This window comes from Denticeps clupeoides, chromosome 17 (assembly GCF_900700375.1).
Source record: "Denticeps clupeoides chromosome 17, fDenClu1.1, whole genome shotgun sequence".
In the NCBI taxonomy this organism is placed as follows: Eukaryota; Metazoa; Chordata; class Actinopteri; order Clupeiformes; family Denticipitidae; genus Denticeps; species Denticeps clupeoides.
The window spans coordinates 6,810,871-6,833,311 of NC_041723.1; the positions used below are offsets into that span (position 1 = coordinate 6,810,871).

The window sequence follows — 22,441 nt, forward strand, 5'->3', positions numbered from 1 at the left end:
GCACACACATGAACATGCACTTACACACATGTGCAAAAACACACATACACACACAAAAATGACTGTTCTTAGGGCAAAAAGATCTTCTGCATTACAGGAAATAAACATACATAATGCAATTAATGGAGGCTGTGTGATATAGCTTTACTTTCTACAACATAGTTTGCACCTATTCGTTGCTTTTTTGTTTATTTAATGACAGGGGCAAATGTGCCATTATTTGCACCGTGTGTATTGCTTGTGTCCTCTTCCACAACATAACTACTGTAGTTGCACTTTAGAACATCTCAGGGAGTAATTTTTTTATGCATCCCTTGCTCTCTGGCCATTAATATAATACCAGAAACACAAATCACAGTATTAAAGAAGCACAGACAGTATGTGCGTGTGTGTGTGTGTGTGTGTGTGTGTTAGTGTGTGTGTGTGTGTGTGTGTGTGTGTGTGTGTGTGTGTGTGTGTGTGACTGTCGACTGTGCAGACTGAAAGGTTACCCAAATGTACACTGAAGCCAGTCTAACGCAAGAATTTATCACATGTAAGTGGAGTGCAGAAATAAAGGTTAAAGACTCTTTCCTCAGGTGAGAGAAAAGTACGAATTGAATTAAAATTAATTGAAGTGAATTGAATTTTACACAAATAAGGTCAGGAACACACGTGCCGCCATGAGAGCCATCGCGAGGAACATCTTCCATCTAACACAGTTAGTGCTAACAATGTTGGGCTGCCACCAGAAACAAATCATATTCCAGGCCTTTTAAGAAACAAAAACGCAACAGAATCAATTTTGTGAGGGGGTTGATCAAATCCAATGACCAGTAAATTTAATGGAGTTTGTACACTTGAGCCATCAAGTGGGACGAAAAGGAAAGCAAGAGGCTTGCTGGTCTCGCGTGGGGGAACAGGAGGGTGAAAGGGGTTCTTGGGGGTCAAGCCACTGCTAGGGAGCGGACTGCACCAAAGGCCAGCCGTGGCCCATCCAACACTCCCCACTTAAACCAATCTGTGCATTCACTTTGGGTCAGTGGGCCAAATAAACGGCTGGGCTCCCAAACGGCCTAGGGCTAATGGGTTAATCTCGCTCTCCTATTAAAAGCCATCAGCTTCCATTATGAACCCTGGTAGCTGTGGGTGGGAGGCAGCAGGGTGAGGCGGCGGGGGCTGACATGTCGGACCTGAAACAGCCCCACAGTACCCACCCAGACGTGGCCCGAGAGCCCTGCGCCTGGATACTGACGCCAACAGGAAAAAAATAAATAAATAAATACATTTCCCTGAATGTATGACAACCCCCATTCAGATTTACCCTGAATCTGATGCTTATCTAGCAATTACAAAACAAATAAATAATTAAATTTTAAAAAAGGGGTGTCTAAAGTTTCCTGCTCCGCTCGTCATTGGGTCACTTTGAGCAGTGAGCCAGTGTCTGGCTTTAAATCAGTAGAGACGCTGCATGAGAACTCATTAGGGCTCCTCCAGCCTGCGGCAGGGGAGGTGCTGCGTGGGGGTCTGTGGCTCAGGGAGGGAGGGAAGGAGGGATGAGCGAGGGATGAATGCCGGAATGGAGGAATGGAGGAATGCGGGGACGCAGCGCGGCGCTCTGGCTGCTGACCAAGCCGCTGCTTTTGGCTCCGGGCGTGGAAGTGTCCAGCCTGAGGGCGGCTGGGGGCCAGCAGAGGCCGGCGACTCCCGTTGGGACACAAAGGACACTGCGGCCAGGACACTGAGACCTCTGGCAGCGGAGATGGACACTCACACCCACAGATGCCAAAGACACATAACACACGATCCACATAAAGACAAAATGCAGACACAACAACACACAACACAATACATTATACATTACAAAACATAAAAAGTAAATTTTAAGTAAATCACTACACATACTTCACATAATACAACCCTGTTTGGGCTGAAGTAGCCTAATGGTACTTGCCTTTGAACCAAAGTACCACAAAATCACAGGGTCAAACCCCAGTTACTACCATTGTGCCCCTGAGCAAGACACAGGGGGACTGTCCCTGTAACTACTGATTGTAAGTCATTCTGGATAAGGGCGTCTGATAAATGACATAAATGTCAATGATGTTTTAACACATCCTTCCTACACACCTTTACACACAAATCTCACATACTCTACTCTGGATGTGATGATGATGATGATGATGATGATGATGATGATAATCCTCTCACTCATAACAGATTGCGGCACTCATCATACTCATCCACAAGCAGATCCTCAGAGACAAACACCCATCTTACAGCAACAAGAACACAGCCGACACACCAGGGAACTGTCTAAATTAAATTAAATTATAGCTCATCTGCAGGCTGATAGCAGCAGAACTTTATCTGACATCCAAGTACTCTCAAAGGGATGAAAATACAGAATAAGAATAAGCTCCACAGAATAAGTCCTCAAAACCACTTTAGTACCGTGTACTAGGGATGTTACAAAAAAAATATTTTAACAATATATTTAAATTAGACAGAGGGCAATATATAATCTATGGGCCCTAAAACTAAATGACCTTGCTCTTCTGACAACTCTTAACAACAAAACAGCTCTTCCTAGTGGTGTGTCCTTATATGACACTGAATACCAAGCAACTGGACTATGCATTCACAACTTAGTCACAATTTCATTACGTTATTACGGTAGAATAAAATACCAGCATAATCAATCACATTAATCAAATGCTGGCAGTATTTGTATATTTAACTACACCAACTATACCAAGTTTCAATTAAGTGAAAGGGGTTTTCATTCAACGCTTTCTTCACCTTTGTTCATGGCCGGCTAAGCCATAGTGTGTAATAAACATCATACATCCCAATGAATCAGTTTACTGGTATAAACAGATTTTTTTTACTGTAATGTCTAAAACTACAATTAGTTTTAGTTACAAAGCAATAAATACTTTTAAAATGACCATACCAACTTCTGACCTCTGTTCCTTTGCTTTCCAACTTCATGAAAGCACATCAGTAATTGATTTAACTAGGAGACTGTGAAGGACTCATTATTCTGCTGAGATGAGACTGATGGAATTATGTTGTAGGGCCAGGATACTTATTTATTGACCAAAAGAGAGAGCCCGGGGGTTATAATGGGAGAGGTTGGCCCCTGGCCCCTTTTCTGATTTGATAGCTCCGTAATGGAGAAGCTCAGTAAAAGCCTGGACAGAGACACTCAGGGGTATATCATCCCTGGCCATTGGCTTGCTGAAAGATCTTCAATTTAGACTGGGCACGAGGATATACTGTACACTGTTATTTTTTTAAGTGAGCACTTGTACAAGTTCAAACTACATCCAGCCTAAATGGAGTCCGGGCCTTAGGGAAAATATGATCCAATTCCTTTGTCAGGGCAGTTTAGCTGAAAAAACGTAACCATGCCAGGGACATAAAAAGAGTTTTCTGGGAATACTGCAACTTTTGAGGGACAAGACCAGGAACAAAATTAAATCCATCCACTAAAGGTTTTTCATGATTCATACTCACAGCTTCTGAGCTCTGAAGGCTTCTGCGAACTCACGTATGCTCCTCAGAGAGCCCAGGTCCAGAGACATGGCCTCTACACGAGCTTTGTGCTGCACAAACAGAAAAGTTCAATCAAATCAAAGGTATAACCTCAAGTGGGACAGTGGGACTATCACAGAATAAGACAATAACATTAAATACATGCTGGATATGACCAATGTATGATTAACCTGTATTAATATATGGTCCAGAGCTGTAATTGCAGAATTTATTTTTACAATGCAATGGTCAAGGTCACAAAGACCAAAGAGAAGAGACAGTACAGAGGAAATTCTCTCATAGATTAAAGAAAAAAAAACCTGACTGAAATTTGTAATTATTATTTGTTTAAATCAACTGCTCCATGTCACGGATCAAAAATTTGGATTGGTTACCACCCTCACAATCCCACCACATAATGTGTTTTCTAACTTTCAGTTAACAGAAAAAACAAGGCCTATAGGTATTATGTGATATTTCTTTAGAGCCAACAACCGGCAAAGTTTACAATCAAGCATACCTGGAAGACCTACAGCATGAAATTTTTCTCCTTTCTCAGTGTCAAGGTAAGGTAATACGGTTGAATTAAATCAACATTATCAACTTTCCAAGATTTTTATTCTTCACGTGCAGAATTTATAATCACTGATAGAATCAACCTCTCCCCCATCTGGGTTAAATCTCCCACTTCGATGCTCTGTTTCGATTTGTCACACGTTATTGCGTCACAGTGCTGAATTTAAATGTAAATGTAAATATGCTCTTATAATGTAGTTTAAACTTAGCTCTTAAATGGTACAAAACTGAGCCTGTGTGCTGGCTGAATTTGGGAAAACCTTGAGCCGAGGTGATATGAATTATCAGCACAGCCCACGTATGCACACACACACACACACACACACACACACACACACTGCGGTGTAAAATAATGCTCTCTGTCATAATGTAAAGTCATGTTATGTCTTGTACTTCAGGTCACAGAGCAAGATGACCTAATGCTGAATATGATAAATGAGACTTCTTGAATAAAACCTTTTTTTTCCTCTGCACCATTTGCCTGGGATTGTCCTTCTGTTAAGAAAAAAAAATATTTCCACTACAGCGCACATAGGTCAGAGTTCAACAATATTCAAAAATATTCAACAGCGTCACGCTGAACACATTTGGTCTGTGAAGGACTTTACTCTGTCATGGCCTGGATGGGTTTCTTGCCACAACCATGGTGGTAGTAGCCTAGTGGGTAACACACTCACCTATGAACCAGAAGACCCGGGTTCAAACCCCACATACTACCATTGTGTCCCTGAGCAAGACACTTAACCCTAAGTTGCTCCAGGGAGACTGTCCCTGTAACTACTGATTGTAAGTCGCTCTGGATAAGGGCGTCTGATAAATGCTTTAAATGTAAATATAAATGTAAACATAAAAGAACTTCCTCTTTCTGTTCTTGTTGTCCTGTTGATCCTCATCGTTTCGCCATATTTCCCATAAATGGTTCTGCACATTTAAACGCTATGAGCTCAGACTTTTGATCAGGTTATGAACAGCTTGTTGAATTTTAAATGTTTTTTTTTGCCTCTTGCACCTCTATCTACAACCTGGTTACAATCCAAGAGTATAAAAACCACTTTTGGCCACTCTCAATATTTTGTTCAGGAGCATATGATTATACTTTGTTATATTTTTGTCCCTTCAAAATGTCACCAGAATCCTTCCTTAAACCTAAGAGTTCAATTGCAAGTGGTAGTGGGTAACACACCCGCCTATGACCCAGAAGACCCAGGTTCAAATCCCATTTAAAAATGTAACTGTAAGAACAGAAAATAAGAAACATTTAAATTGCATAATGAATAATAGCAGTTAAGGTACAGAACAGAAATGTGCTGATTCTGGCAACGAGTCCGCCAAATTGAGCATGATGGGTTTCTTAGATATTTCTTATATTCATTTGTTTTCAAGGAACCGGTCTAATTTGAGCCGAGTAAAAACAAATCAACATAGGACTAACAGAAATGTCCATGAAAAGCAGGGAGGCTGGAGGACTCAGCACCTGGACCTTCAAACAGACATGTCTCCATTTTTGATATTGAGATACACAGCACAGCACATTTGAATGTGTCCATGAAAGGCGCCTGGGGAGCACTGTGTGGGAACGGTACTTGCTCAAGGGGACTTCAGTGGCATCTTGGCAGTTTAGGATTTTAACGCAACCCTTCGGTTACGAGTCCGCTTCTTTACCCACCAGGCCACCACTGTCCCAAAAATAAAAAACGACTGGATTTCAGATCTTCCAGGTTGTTTACATTTACATTTACAGCATTTATCAGACTCCCTTATCCAGAGCAACTTACAATCAGTAGTTACAGGGACAGTCCCCCCCCCGGAATAACTCAGGGTTAAGTGTCTTGCTCAGGGACACAATGGTAGCAATTGGGATTTGAACCTGGGTCTTCTGGTTCATAGGCGAGTGTGTTATCCATTAGGCTACTACCACCCTGTTCATGTCACTCTTTCTGTAGGCCACAGCGTCTTCACACCTCACAGGAGCATAGCCAGTTACATGAGCACCAAGATGTGAAGATCAGCATGTCAAAACCACTGCACTGCCTAGAGCCTCCGATGACTCCACAAGTGCAATAATGCACCAAGATCCAAACAGAGTAGAGTAGACAAATGCATTGTGCAGTTTGCTGAATATTTGGCAAAAGAAAATTGCTTATCCAAGGCTGTAGGCATAGTCAAATTTGCCTTAAAAGCCATGGGTAAACACACATATACAATGATGGATCTTTCTCAGAGGAAGCGGCTCTTCGTTTTAAGGCCTGCCGACGGGAGTGGCGCATCTCTGTCCTTATATATTTTATGGCTCTGCACCGGATGCAATGATTTACCAAAGGCATATTTACAGTGAGCGATCAGGAAAGCACACCTACAGCTCTAAAGTTCGCTGTGATGTCTGTAATGGAAGGCAGGTAAGGAGTGCAGGATAAATGATGTATGAAAAGGGGCCAGTTGCACGCTAATGGGCCACTCAGCATTGGCTTTTAGGGTTACCTTTGATCATTGCATAACGTGATCAATATTCAGAAAGGCAAATAAATCACTGCAAAAGGCATGATCGTGCACTCGATGGTCACAGGTCAATCACGGCCCTCTGGAGGCACGAGACACAGGCGCGCCATAATACATAATTCCACTCTTCTCTCAGCCTGGTTAGATATTAATCGATAGCAGATTTTTTTTTTTTTTTACGAAAAAAAAAGACATTGTGGAGAAACAGAACGAAGAGAAAAGCAAAAACTGGACGTCAGAGCCACAGATTGCAGAATTACTGAGGGGGAATAAATTCCCTGGTGAATTTACGGCGCAGTTCATTTAATTCTTCCTCCACCCACATCAAACAGCTGTGTGTTAACAATGTGCGTGCAGTGGCTACAGCACCGCATTACTGATCAGGGAGTTTCTTGATAAATGGCCAAATAAAAAGCTGAGTATTAAAGCGTCAAGGCGGCAGAGGACGGCGTCAACTGTGCGGCGCGCAACAGAGGCGCAAACTCTGCAAAAATGCTCATTAATGTAGGCCACCAAACATAAGTCTAGCATTCATGACCAATGATCAACCTGTCATAAAGAAAAGGAGTTATGTGTTTAATATGCATGCCAAATTGGCTGCCGTATAGCCGGGCGGCACTTTGACTCATTATCAAAACAGGCCGTCCTTAATTAGAGACGCCGCGGTGTTTCATCGTACTTTTTTCCCCTCTTTTTTCGCACACTCTGCATTTAGCCAACTTGAGGAGCTCTATCCTGGACGGTCTGGGGAAACTCTAAATGTTCTAAACTTGGGTCAGCCGCATTTCGCTTTTAATTAATTAACCGGGGAATAAATCACACCCTTTTTTTTTTTTTGGCCTCTGTTAATGGAAGCGCAAGATATCCGCTCAAGCACGGACCACACGTTCATTAACAGATTAAGCAGAACAAAATATTTTCGATAGAAATCAACACGACTCCCATTCATTAAGCCCCAGAGTGCAGAGATAATCCCACACGTCAGATGGCCTGCGATAAAAACTCGGCCCAATTACAAGTGTGCCGATTCATATCGGCCTCCGCGGTTCGTCTCTGGGCACTGCTGGTTGCTACCGTTGCTACTGGTTCTGCTCCGAAAAACCGACATCCGCGCGACCCGTTGCCAGACGACGCCACTCCCCACCTCCCCTCTGGCTGCCTGGCATCTCTCTCTCTCTCTCGCACGCAGTGAGATATACCTGTCAGCACGCAGCTCGACACCATCTAATAAGTCTTATTTCGCAAAATTAACTTTAGCCATGGGGGGGCTTTTCTGTTTGACTGCGAGGGAAAATGATGATCTGATAACAGGGAGAGTGCGGAGCCGCGGGCCGCAGGCCTTCACCAACTCCTGGGGGCCGTGTTATCTGAGCAAGCGGCGGGGTATGGAAATGATGTTAATTGATGTCGGAATGAGGAGGTAAAAGGAAGGTCTCTCGCTCTCTCTCTCTCTCTCTCTCTCTCTCTCTCACACACACACTCATGGCTCCAGTCCGTCTAGCTAAGCAGGGAACGCGCCTGGTCTACTCTCACATCGAAGTTTCCAAGGAAGTCCAGGAAGAAACAGCAGAGAGTAAATCCAGTTTGTAAATGGTGATGTGCAGGGTGTGAGTAAGTATTTGAGCGCGGAGCAGATTTGCTAATGTCAGACAGTAGCAAAAGAAATGTGAACGGTTACTGTACTCAAGTGGCTTCTCTGTGTATTCTTATGCTCTATGCTTGTATGCTTTTACATTTACATTTACTGCATTTTTCAGACGCCCTTATACAGAGCAACTTACAATCAGTAGTTACAGGGACTGGAGCAACTCAGGGTTAAGTGTCTTGCTCAGGGACACAATGGTAGTAAGTGGGGTTTGAACCTGGGTCTTCTGGTTCATAGGCGAGTGTGTTACCCACTAGGCTACTACCACACTCTGCTTCACTGCTTTTAATCTAATGCCACAACATTTAAAAGTAAATATGTTAATATTACTTCACTGCATTATGCCAAATCTTTTTACATATCAGTTGGAACATAAATGTCAGTTAATATTGTTATATTATCAGAGAAAATTTCAAATAAGTTATTTATTTGATTTAAATGTTAAAATAAAGTTTTTATTCATCTTTCATTTACAAATAAGAATGATCACTAGGTGATCATTTTAATAGTCATCACTGTCAGTATTTAGTGGCATTATTTTAAAACTGTGGAAGTAGGAAGCTCCTATGACTAGTTCCTGTTTGACGGTGGTGTCGTTGGTAGGTGGCAGGGATTGGGGTGCAGGGGTTCTCCCAGATTTGAGATTTGATGTGTTGCTGTAAGCGTGATCCGGCCTCGTTACAGCGCTATGACTACAGCAGCTGCGTTTGTCAGGTAATGTTGTGTTCGTACCGTCACACGTGAAATGCCACCATATGTCAGGAGACAAGGAAAACAGGCACAAAGATGAATGACTAAATGACCGCACACACCGGCTGCGCAAGCGAACATCAAAGCTTCAGCACGTGTCATGAAAAGTGATTTTTTGAAAATTACATTCATTTTGCAGGATGCCGGACAAATTCACTTTTGTTTAAACCTCTTATGTCCTCTGGCCCTATGTAGAAGTGGATAACCTGAACTGCAAATGTGCCACTGAGGTCTCCTTGAGCAACATGCCGTCCCTACAGGCGTCCCTCCCCAGGCATCGTTCATTGCTGCCCACTGCTCACTAAGGTGATGGGTGCAGGTGACCCATTTTGTTGTGCACTGTGTGCTGTGCTGCATTGTACCACAATGACAAGAACAATTTACTTTTCACATGTGTTGGGTATGTGTGGCAGGGAAAAGTTGTAGGACACAAATGCATAATGTCCGCCACATGGGGATTTTTAACAAATTAATTCTCACACAGACATTGGGGCAGTGGTGGCCTAGTGGTTATGGAGGCGGCCCTGTAATCAGAATCCCGAACCGCTAAGCTGCTACTGAGGTGCCACTGAGCAAAGCACCCGTCCCCACACACTGAGCCTGTCATGGCTGCCCACTGCTCACCAAGGATGATTGTTAAAAGTAGAGGACACATTTCGTTGAGTCACCATGTGCTGTGCTGCAGTGTTTCACAATGACATTCACTTCAATTTCTCTTTCATTCAAACATGAAACAAAGGAGGAGAAAAAAAATAAACAGAACAAGGACAGGCCATGGCAATGACACATTTATACTAATCACAATGACAAATCATTTCACTTTAATAATAACAGAAGAAAACAAATGGGATCAGGAAATCACAACACAAAGCAAACACGGAACTCCATTCTGGGAAACATGGACCTGGAGGACCAGAAAATGTCCAAAATGTGACAGTACATCCCCCCTGGGCATAATAACGCTGCACTTCAGGAACAGTGGGAGGCAGAGGACAGACAGGAAGGAACAGGGCGGCGAAGGACAACAAGAAGCACGTCCATCGGCGTTGGGGTCGCAGCCTTGTCCCACACCCGGCAATCGGAGTCCCAGGAAATGTTTAGAACGTGTCAGAATCCAATAAGACACTATCCTGCATATAGTCTAATGACCCTGTTCTAGGACTGACATTTGTGTGTATTGACAATGTGTAATAACACAACAGTAGACAATTGGCAAGGAGAGTGGAACACATGGACCAAGAAAATGTAAAAGGTTCCGAATGTACGTTTATTCATTTTAACTGGATCCAGGAACGGACTGAGGTCTGAGTTACTAACAAAAATTCAAAAATTACACAACAAAAATGACTAACTTGCAATGAGGTGCCTTGACAGAAGCTTCATCTCATCAGTCATCAAATCAATTCAAATCAGGGAAGAGGTAAAAGCTGACCCCTCCCCAATCATGACAAACTGTGCTGCAGATGGACCCGTGTTCGGGCAATAAGCAGAGGGGGAGCGGGGATGTGCCTAAGCCATCCATTTGGGCAGAGTGTGACAGGGACCTTGTCGGTGTGAGGACCCCCTTTAAACCAACCCCCCATAAAGGAACTATATCACTGGGACAGAAGCAATAGGTCATTTCCATCTGACTGCTATGCACATATGGGCCGTTTCCGCATGTCATGTTTGCAGTTGCACAAAGTGCAAATGGTTCGTTTTTTTGGTGTGTGTGAATGTGTGTTTGTGGGGGGGGTTGAATAAATGAGCCGTGGGAGTCCATCCTTCATGACGGAAGTGGCTTCCCTCCTCTGCCTCCATCTTACTCTCTCTCTGTCCCCTTCCCCCACCGTCTGTCTGGGATTTTAAATATTGGCCTTTTTGTCCGGTCGCCTGTCCCCGTGTGTCCCACAGGAACACTGTCAGGTCACATTATCCCAGGGCCATTCTCTATGTTTCACACCCCTCTGTTGGCCATTTGTAAAGGTTGCCATTTATTCTAAAACATGTCTCCAGTGGACCGCTGCTTCATATTTGATTTTGAGCCTAATAATTAAGTCTTACTTTTTAAATTCTTTACAATTCTAGAAAAAAATTACGAATTACATTAATAGACTTATTAGGGCCCAAATATGGCTAATCTCTATGTTTTCTCACTGCAATAGGTAAAATATGGTCCATGTTCTCAAGGATTTATTTGTTCAGGATTCGCAGAAATAAACAGACACAAGCGAGAAAGAACTGTGCATTAGAACTGTAATGAGGTTTAATAAGGGGAGGAGCCTTAGAGCAGGTCTGACACTTTTCAGGCACCCTACGTCCAATTTAAAGATGATTTGAATGCCCTCCTGTCAATATGCCGAGTCCCTGCTCCATTTCCCTGTATTCTCTGCACTATTAACATGCCCTGTCCACAGTGGACATCACAAATGTCAGATTCAAAACACTGATTCTTGCCAATAAAGCCAAGGAGGGGTCAACATCCTCCTACCACAGATCTCTCAGTTTTATTTCTGTATTCTCTGTCTTGGCTCCTAGGTGGTGGAATGAACTTCCACTAGATGTTATAACAGCTGAGTCAATGCAAATGCAAGCTTTTAGGAAATATTTAGACTAAAAAGGGCTATTAAGTATATTTATGGTAATTAAGCAGAGTTATTAAGCTAATGGTATTTACAGATTGGGTCCTACTGAACCAAATTAGGGATTTCAATTATGGATATTTTAAAGCACTTATCTAAGTCACTCTGGATAAGAGCATCTGCCAAATGCTGTAGATGCAGATTATCAGCACATTCATTCAAGCATTCTGATGAATGTGGCACTGACCAACAGGCGCCACACCCAGTGTCTCATATGGCATGGCAGGAGAATGCAGTCATTTGACCAGTGAACTTGAGGACACTGGGGCCATTTTTATTCTCCAAAAATTGTCATCATATTTCATCCATAACAACAAACTGAATACAAAATCTGCTAAAGATAGAAACCAATAAGAAATGAACCAAAATGCAGTAAAAGTTCCAGCAAGATGACAAAAATAGAGCAAAGAGCCCCTGTCTCCACCCAGCCATACCACGCACACCTTGTTTACACACAGATAAATTGGGTTTGCAGAGCCAGTGGCAGCTGAAATACTGCACTCAAATAGGTTGATAAATGTAAGATGGAGACACGACAAACAGGTTTATTTTTACGGTAGCGGAGAACGCAGTCCAGGCTATTCCCTGGCCAGCTCGGCCCCCACGGGGGAGTGTGAGATTTATCATACCCATCATAAAGAGGAAGTGTGTGTGATGGGATAGTGGCCTGCGAGGGCAAGGTGGGGAGGGGTCTGACCGGTCCCTGAAATCAAAGCCAGAGAGAGATGCCTGACCCGAGATCCACATCACGGATCAACCCAACTCCCATTCCCCACACACACACAAACACACAATTACAGTATGGGAAACCAGAAATGAATGTAAAACTAATTTGGTCAATTTGTTCAAAAGGTTAATTCAACAATTTAAGAAAGGTTTCAGAAGCACACTGTTTCATTTACATTTACATTTATGGCATTTATCAGACGCCCTTATCCAGAGCGACTTACAATCAGTAGTTACAGGGACAGTCTCCCTGGAGCAATTTAGGGTTAAGTGTCTTGCTCAGGGACACAATGGTAGTAAGCGGGATTCGAACCCGGGTCTTCTGGTTCATAGGCGAGTGTGTTACCCACTAGGCTATTACCACCCTCATCACTGTTACCCACAATGTGTGAGTTACGTGGATGAGACAATGGCAAATAAAAGCAAAAAGAAAAAGTTAAATAAGATAAAAAAAAATATTGGGTACAGATAATGGGATGCCAGTCAAACATGGATGCAAACTGGACAATGTTTCCTGTTAAACATTAGGACGCTGCATACAACTGGAATAGAATTCCAGGAGATCTTGAAAATGAATCAATTTCTAAATCCTGATTAAAAGATTGACTCTTTTCATGTGCTTCTTTCATGACAGGTTTTCTTTATGAACTCCTTATTGCTGTTTATCTTTCTAATGGCAGTAAATATTTTGTACAAATGGTCCAACCGTATGGTCCAACCGTAAAAAAACACAAAATGTAATGAATGAAATGCACTTTATGAACTTTAGCTAAATGATAGAAAGCATGAACTTTAAATTATTGATCTCAATAAAACATATTTTAACAAAGAATTGCACCGAAATTGCTATTTCATTCATTTAAAATAAAAGTACTAAAATGGACAATATTTAAGTGATCCTGTGACAGAATTTTAAGAACTCTACAACAACAACAACTCCACAACAAAAGCAAGATGGAAGGACGTGGATAAACTGGGCAGCGTCCAAAATAAAAGAGTGCAACCTGGACGCCTGCTTTCCTCTGCAGATTGAAGTCTTGCGAAGAAAATAAAGTTTATTGCCTGGAAAAGGGAGAAAAAGCATGTAAAAAGCATTAAGGCGATGGAGGTGAACAATTAGACAGATGGCCAGGCTTCAGAGGAACAAAAAAAAAAAAAAGACAAGAGGAGAGAGGGAGAAAAAGAGCGCGAGAGAGGTAGAAGGAACGCATGCACGCAAATCGCTCAGGAGTTTTATGAGGAGCCTGACAAGCCCGCATCTTTTCAAGGGCACCGCAAAAGTGAAAGCAGTGAAGCTTCCTCTGGTTAACTTTGAGATTAGTGCTGAGTGGGCAGCACCAATGGCACAGGGCACGGAGATGACAGGGCAAAACGCTTGTGGCAAATATCACACCCATGACTTTGGGTTTAAATGCAGACTTTACCCTGCTGCAGTGTGTGTGTGTGTGTTTGCCGTGTGATTGTTTCTACATTCACGTACATTCATCGTCTAAATGTGAGCAAAGGTCACATGTGGCATCAGCTCTACCTAAACAAAACATGGCAACCATGACATGGAAGGTCACAACCAAGGCATACATGTGGGTGCATGTGCATGTGTGTGTGTCTGCGCGTGTGTGCTCTGTGAGATGCTCATTCTCCCTTCCCACAACAGCTGGTTGACACATGGCAATGACCTTTGTGACATCTGTAGTGTGTGTGTGTGTGTGTGTGTGTGTGTGTGTGTGTGCGCACACAGAGAGAGAGAGATGGGTCAGAATGACAAGTTGTTAGGAGACAAAGGGATGATATGCAATTAAATCTATGTTTTTTAACCAGTTTATTATCTCCACAGAGAATATTGGTCATAGGCAGCAACAAAAAGAAAGACATACAATAAAATTATATATTATTTATTTTGTTATGGAATAATTACAATAATAATGTATCAGGGTATACATGTACAGGTACACATTTATAGCTATATTATTAACATTTATTTATTGCAATTACAGTCGCGTGTACGTCCACAGTATTAGTGAATCAGCGTATGTACTCTCCCATCTCAGTCACACACTTTGAAGAGGGGTGGTGGTAATGCAATTATAACAGTGGCCATCCAATCCAATCAAATTAAGAGATAGAGATGAACAGAGTCCCTTCCTACTCAATAAACCAGCGGGTCTCCATCCTGACCCTTTAATAGCAGAAGGATGGCCTCTAATGGACAGGGCCACGCCCGAGAGGAAAATAATGCAGTGGCTTAATGCAGTGGCACCTCACCTGGCCTCGACTCACACTGATGTATATGCATACCCCAGACAGCAAGAGCACTTTTTTTATGTGGAAAAAAGTGCCCAATCCCCTTCAGATGGATGCAGAGCAGAGAGCTATGCTGGGCTGATAATCAGTCATGGGTCATGGGCTTTCAAACTTTTTTTTAAAGAAATGTTTGTTCAGGTCTGTATTTTCACATCAAGTATGTCTTCCGACTTTTAAACAAAAAGAAAAAAAGAAAGAGAGACGTGAAATATAAAGGGGAGGAGCCCTCAAGCACCACCACTAATGCACCACAATTCATCAATCTGGACATTTTAAAGACAACCCTGCAAAAATGTCACACACCCATATGCAGCACAGTGTCCCCACCTATTCTGAATTTCCGTCCTTTCCCTACACTCCCATTACCCCCATTCGCACAGGACATCACAATCACAGTATCTGCTGGAGGCTGTGGCCACGCCCACTGCCATAAATAAACCATAAATGCTGATTATCAGTGCCATCGTTCAAGCAACCTGATTAGTGAACCAGCGGTCCAATAAACATTTCCACACATACTCCTTTCGTTTTTTTATTTTTCCATCTCCCCTTCAGAGTTTTTCACTTCCGCCTTACAGAAACACTCCTCCTTCATGCAAATGTTCCCGTCCCCTCCCCTCCAAAAACAAAAAATCAACATACCAATATCAGAGTACAGGAGCATGGTACAGATCCTTAAACTTTCACAAGCTCAACCACACACACACACACACACACACACAGAGCAATTAATAAAGAGGCCGGCCCCTCCTGAGGCCGAGGCAAAAGTGCCTGTTCAGCACATACAGGGAGAATATGCAATTTCCTCAAGTTAAGTCTATATTAAATTGATTTCTTTTTTCTCTGACATGGGCTGGGCTTTTTCCCCTCCCTAATGAAAGCTGGATAATCTACAGGTTTTTCCCGTTGCTGAAATCAAGTTACAAATCAAGCGGTGGGAGATGGGGGAAAAGGTGGCAGAAGGACACGGAATGATTTTCCAGCTGAGGAGCGCGGGGAGCGAGCACATACGTGCACACACTCTAAAGCGCGCTTCCGTGGGGAGGGGAGGAGGGACACGCTCTTTTTACACGGGAAAGTGTCTGTCTGTCTGTCATCTGACAGAGGCGCCTCGTGAAAGAATCAGAATCTGTAATTAACCACATGAATTATTCACCTTTTAAAATCTTGGACTTGGACAGGTAAGGAGTGGAGACAGGACGGGAAAACCGGGAAAGAGAGAGACAGGCAGACAGAAAAAAAAGAAAGAGAAATAATTAGCTCCGTGGCCTGAGTAACTGTACAATCTGCACAATAAAGATTTTAAAAGGCCACTTCCTGTTTTTGCGCATTTATTGCAAATGAAGCATATGGTGATATACTAGTTAATATTGCAAAAAAAGGTCATTTGTTTTCATTTGATTCAGAAAAAAATCTTCATAGGCCCTATAGTCATTACGCATAAAGTGAAAACAGAAGCTGGTATTTCAGGTTATTAGAATATTACCTAGGATCAATAAAATAAATGATCATTATTCAGAAAACAGAAAAATATCTTCATTCATACAGGTAATACTTTGTTGGGGCTTCCAGTGTTGCTGGTGTTATTTATTTTATTTTAATTATTGTGATGAAAAGATTATGCGCATGCTTTACAAAAAGCAGAGGAGTTGAAAATATATGCGACAGGAAATTCTACAGAATGTGCTAAAGTCTTGTGAAAATCTCTTTAAAAGGTTTTTATCTTCCTTAATTGTTCAGAAATTGATTATGTAAGTGAAAGACACCCAAATAATTAGAATTATTACAGAGTGAAAGTATTAAAGTAAATATTCGACTCCTGAAATGGTACTGGAATGGAGGTCAGAGAACAGCAGCTGGATAACAGAGCTTTTTTAAAGGAGCAAATTATGCAATAAACTGTTTAGGCAAATCAATATTTGATCAATATTTGACAAAAGGTGTTTTTGTTACTTTTTGCTGGCAGCATCGATAAACAGCTTTCGACATATTCCTGTATATTTACATGGACAATGGAGAGTGTGGGGCATCAGCGGGTCCTCGCCTTGGTTGAGGGATTCGGGAGCGAGGTGGAGTGAGTGGTTTGGGCAGGGTGCCCAGCTGTGGCGGGCGGAGGGGTGGGTGGGCGCTGCTAAAGAGCGTGTTCTCACTGTCGGGGGGCTTGTTTGGCCTCCAGCGCCCGTTCGGTGTGACACCTTTACAGCCACGCTCGCGTGTCTGACACTTACACGGATGGAGCAGGGGGTGGAGCGCAGGGACGCGGTTGGCTTTTTGGGTACAGCATGAGCCCAGCTGCAAGGTTTTAATAAGTCACAAGGGTATGGACACACGCTCACATTAAAACTTCCACAGAATCGACTCATTTGCGGCCAAACAATTACATAAATGGATACATATTCATCCTTTTTAGGTCCGTATCTCTAAATGCACTCAGACACGTTGCATTAACGGTCCACTCGGTCGTGAGTTGAGATAAACCGGCTTTAAGGGATACGGGAGTCCTCTCATCCCACAAAAGCCATCCGTCTCTTCACCCTCATCCTCCTCATCATTCTATTCTTCCAACCCCTACATCCCACACCCCTCCCTAACTCTACAGCCCTACAGGGGGAAATGAGATTTGCATCAGAAAGTGATGCAGATTGAAATAACGCACCTTTTATCGCGCACAATATTCAGAGATTTACTCTCAATATCCCTGATCACTCCAGGAGAGTTGCTCACCAAGCAAGATTTCTCAACAAAAAAAAATAAAAAACCGCCCGCCCCCAGCCGCGGCCACATCTTAAAGCAATCCCTCTAGCTCCTAATATTTCACAATGAGGAATAAACTCCGGCAATTACACGAAGACTTCGCCTACAAAGGGCGTCAGCGGCCTGGTGGATCTAAAGTTCTGCTTTGCTTAATGAAGTCGAGGAGAAGACCGTTAAAACAAAACACAGCAGTTCCACCTCAGCAGAAAAAAATATATAATAATCCACACTGGATAAAAATATAAATGACCGGCAATCACTAAACGTACATGCATTTACAAACAGATCAGTTAAAAAAAATAAAAACACAGTTGTTTTGAGACTAATTATGGAATCATTTATATGAATATGAATAGTTAGACATTTTTTTAATTTATTTCAGATAAATCTGCAGAAGAACAAGTTTCCCATTCACATCACCAGTGGTTAGTTAAACAGAATTAACATTAAATGCTCTGTTTTGGCCAAATTTGCAGGATCACATGAGGAACAGAAGTGGTAATAAGATTAAAGGAGCAGAGCCTTGAAGCCATTTAATGAAAAGAGAAATAAATTACTACAGTGTGAAGAAGGTGTGAGGTCACCCTGTCCCTGTCCTCATTATGTTCCCATTACTGAAAGTGAGCAGCATCCTTTCTTTAGATCAGATAATAATTACCTACTAGAAAAAGGAAAGGAGGGAGGGACGAAAAAAAAAAAAAAAAAAACACAGAAAAGCATAAAGTGACAAATAGATCAATTGTAAGTGTAAAAAATCATGTTAATAACATGCAGGACAGCACAAAAAACCTTAAATGCTAGGAAAAAGCAGACCAAACAGCAGTACATTAGGATGTTGGAACACTGGGAAAGAAAAAATAATGGACTAATGACATCAGGAAGACCAGAATTAAGCAAATGATGAGAAATTTGGAAACTGGAAAAGGCAAGTGGCAAGCATGTAAAGGAAGATGGAACTTGGAAAAAAGATTTAAAAGGAAAGCAGGAGATTCGGAAGTGGAAGAGCATTAGCTGGAACAATCTCAGGGATCAAAAACAGAGGAAAAACTAAAGCTGATCAAATCTCCCCAACAATTACTGATACACTAAATAATAAAGTTCGCATAGCAGCATAATGCAGTTACCGCATGAACCACGACAAGGTCAGAGGTCACTGAAATCACAGGCTGTCATTGGAACGCTGCTTGACAGGAAATAAATGATGCGTTGTAAACAAATTGCATTATTGCTTTAATTCATGCCGCAGGATTAGATTTGGGGGGGTGGGGGGACTTTGCCGGCGTCCTCCGGCGGGCGAAGCGGAAGGAGAACGGCGGAGACGGAGTGGAAGCGGCATCGGACACTGTGACATCGCCCGCTCCGCCGTACCTGTAACCGCATTACACCGGCCCATCTCATCGCAGTGGGTAATAAGCTTTGCTCCGAAGTTCATCAACGCTTGCCTTCCCTCCACTGACAAATTGAATAAGCCATTGTGTAAATTGAGTTTGACTGGGCAAATGGTCTGACTCTCCCTGGCCTTCCGTGTTCCGACTAGGAAAATCCAGGTGAGGAGGGAAGAGAGGGAAATAAAGGAAAGAAAAGCAAAAAGTACCAGACGCACAGGTAAAATATTCTAGTCAGTTTGAAATGAGGATTGAAAATGCTTTTGCAACAAACATGTTTTCAAATAGAATATTAAAGATTACTCATTAAACAGTTAGTGAAAACGTGTTCAACGGAATTAAATGGTGCAAGTGATTTGTGCAGATTCGAAAAATATTTTTAAAAAATTTTTACAGATGCATTCAACAAAATTCATGTGACCTTTGGGGAAAATTGCTCATTGACAGTTTTTTATATACTTATCAGAAAGTTTTGGTGCATTTTTGGATGACTGTGGGCTGCTGGCTTGCACTACATCAAGTGTGTGAAGCATCCGGAGTGAGATCCTACATGGGCTCCTCTCATTTTTAAATACCAGTCTGATGTCCAGAAATATCCAACACAAGAACAAAAAGGGTCGGGTAGGTAGTTAGCTCCTTGCACGCTGTTCTTTCTTTCTGTAAATTCATTTTATTTCTGTAAATCCTGAAGACGTATTTTTACAAACATGCCCCAAGCTTAGGGCTTGCATTCCTGCTCTTACACACAAACATGTGCAGAGCAAGAGAACCAATGTCTGTTTTTTTGCACAGCACACTACGTGAAGCAACACACATTTTCCTCATTAAGTTATAGGTATAAATGCTTTAAAGCAAGAAATTACCCATGAGCCTCCCTCTAAGGGAAATAACCTGGTTTGCAAACAAATGATCCATTACCAGGCAGCAAAATGCAGATTATTAAAATAATAGGAGGGATTTAAATTGACATCTGTGAAACTATTCAGCCTACAGAACACAATTACAACACTCCCCTTCACTCTCTCCCTCCCTCTGTTCTTCTGTGCAGCACAAACGAGTGAAGTGAAGTCACTAGAAAATACAGGTTCGTACCCAGGTACCGGAAACGATTAATATGCATGGTCCTTGAATGACATTTAAATTTAAACCAATATGTGTATTTATGAATTATTTTATTAGACTTTTCATTCTCCCCTATTTTACTGTCCATCACCCTCAAAACTGGCCATGTTTTTTTTGGGGGGTTATTTTTGAGCACGTTTTCATTCGATCTCACCTTTCCCTCGGATCCCCCTTTCGTATTCTCCCCTTTTTTGATATAAAAGAAAATATCCAACTTAATAAAGGCCTCCCCCGTCACACGCAGCCCTCTCCACTACCGCTCAACGACGGCCCCAATCTGCCTCAAATGGAGAAGGATGGCTGGCCATCCATGCTAAGGTCTGCATTACTTTTGAGTTATGGTCTCCATTTGCAATGCAGAGTGGCTCTTTGGAGAGTTGACCACCTTGGTAACACCCCCATCAGCGCAGCGCCGCACAGAGCAATCAGAGAGATTTACCTGGCAGCACGGAACCTTCCAGGGGCCGTGCACCGGGACAGGAGAGCCCATTCCCGGGCCCCCATCCTCACAAAGACACTTTTGGGCCCCATTCAGACAGCACACAGCGCCTGGCAATTTAACGAGCCAGAGGACGGGAGAAACGACGATAACATGGAGGTACGAATTAGAGGACAGGGGAGCGAAGTCATGAGACCCCCTCTGTTTGTAGCCATGAAACTAAAAACTGGGAAAAGCTGGATGATGAGAGCAAAGTCATCATAAGTCAGATAGGAAGAAGTCAGGACTACTGTAAAACGGTGTTTTTCAATTTATAATATATAGCTAACAACAATATCAAAATCCCAATCTAAATCTACAATTTAATATACACCTGGTGTGTAATAAACTATACAGTATATGTACTATAAAATTAAAAACATAATTTAAAACATATCATTAGATGTATTCCATAAACTTTTAAGATCCTCCTTGCTGAAATAAGAAGACTGGTTAAAAAAATTATATAATTATAGGAAGAAAAAATAATGTAATGCAAGCTTATAATTAGGCAAAACAGGTACAAAAATTATTTGAAATTCATTGTTCTTGTTCTTAATTTAGTTGTGTTTATATTTTTATTCATACTTTAATTTCCAAATTAATTGTTTTAAAAGTCTTGTTTTTTTTGTGTCCATGTATTCACATTATAAAAGCAAAAGTCACTGTTTCAAAATTTACTCACTACCAGTCAGTGAGCCCCCCCCCCAGACACTTTTGAATATTTCAGTGTCTTCAATGAACCTTCTGAAGTTCCGCCTTGTGAGCATTGTGGTGCTGAATGATCCCTTAAGTGCAAATGGAAAAATCAGGCCCTAAGTGAAGATGTTAGAGCATTCAAAACTAAGGAAGTAGAAAAGATAAGGAAACACAGGCAAAACTGCTGCGCTAATGGAGGAAAAGGTAGTAAGAAAGGACACGCGCGAGACTAAATAAAAAGTTAAGTATGTAGGAAGTAGGTTATAAGTGTTCTCATTTGTAAGTCTGTGGACGGGTGGTACGAACACATGTTTCTATTGTTATATTGTGCACTAACGGAACAGACCGATACATTTTTCAAAAAAGTGCACCGCAGTTGTCTGCTTAAAGGTGCCCGTTGCCCCGGAACCTCTGACTTCTACAGAAACGCGAAGTAAGCACTGACTGCGGAAAAATATTTAGTCGTGTAATCAGTTGTTGGCTTACTCTGTAGAAATATTTAAATAAATGCCGCACAGTATAGAAGAAAAAAGGATGACATAAAAATAAAAGGCTACGGAGCCCGTGATGTTCGAATAGAAACTTTGTGGAACATATAAAAGGCATTAAGTTATGAAGAAATAAAACAAAATGCATAGGACAGAATAGGGTTTGTGATTACTGGGGATCAGATATTAGCAGGCAAAAAAAAAAAAAAAAAGTCCAACCTCTGAAACATTAATCAAACTCTTCACCTAGTGGGCAGCCATATGGTGGAACAGCATGCGGATCGCGCAAACTTGCTGATCCCCAGTAACGGGGTGCAATTAATTCCACTGGCTGCATCCATCTCAACCCCACGTTTAAGCGCGCTGGGAGGAAGAGAGAATGTGCTGCCGCTCCACTTCACCAAAAAAAAGAAAGAAAAAAAAATAAAAAATCACAAGCGGTTGTGATGAATGAGCGGAGGATCGCGGCGCCCTTTTCAGCAGATCTGCTTGGGGAACAAGAAGACAGGACTGTGGACTGAAACTGGCCGTGGATAGATCAGAGCTCAAGCTGACCACAGTCCAACATTTATTATGTAACCGTGACCTCTGAACCGGGGAAATTTTGACTAGTCGGCTAGTAAGAGACTTCTACACGGCTCTTAGAACTGCTGAACAAGGAAAGGTCCAGAAGAGGATCGGCACCTAAAGTTGCTCAAAGCTATACCAGTTTTATATATTCGAAAGGTGTCATGATCCAGGTTGTAGCGAATACACATAAATTTTGATTAGCCAGGCCAAAAAAATACATAAATAAATAACTGGCCAGAAATCTTCGCAATACAATACGAATTCCTGTCAAAATCTGCCGTTTGCTTTTTTCCTTGCAAAATTAGCCTCTT

At 42.1% G+C, this 22,441-nt stretch overlaps 1 protein-coding gene across 3 annotated transcripts in view; it reads right to left on the reverse strand.

Annotated features, from left to right (window-relative positions):
• The window catches only part of wwox (WW domain containing oxidoreductase), a 180,551-nt gene that overhangs the window by 132,556 nt on the left and 25,554 nt on the right, over window positions 1-22,441 (reverse strand). For all 3 annotated transcript variants that reach the window (XM_028957292.1, XM_028957291.1, XM_028957293.1), the window contains exon 6: window positions 3,502-3,590. In XM_028957292.1, coding sequence (XP_028813125.1) covers window positions 3,502-3,590 — 89 coding nt within the window. The remainder of the gene's footprint in view (window positions 1-3,501; window positions 3,591-22,441) is intronic.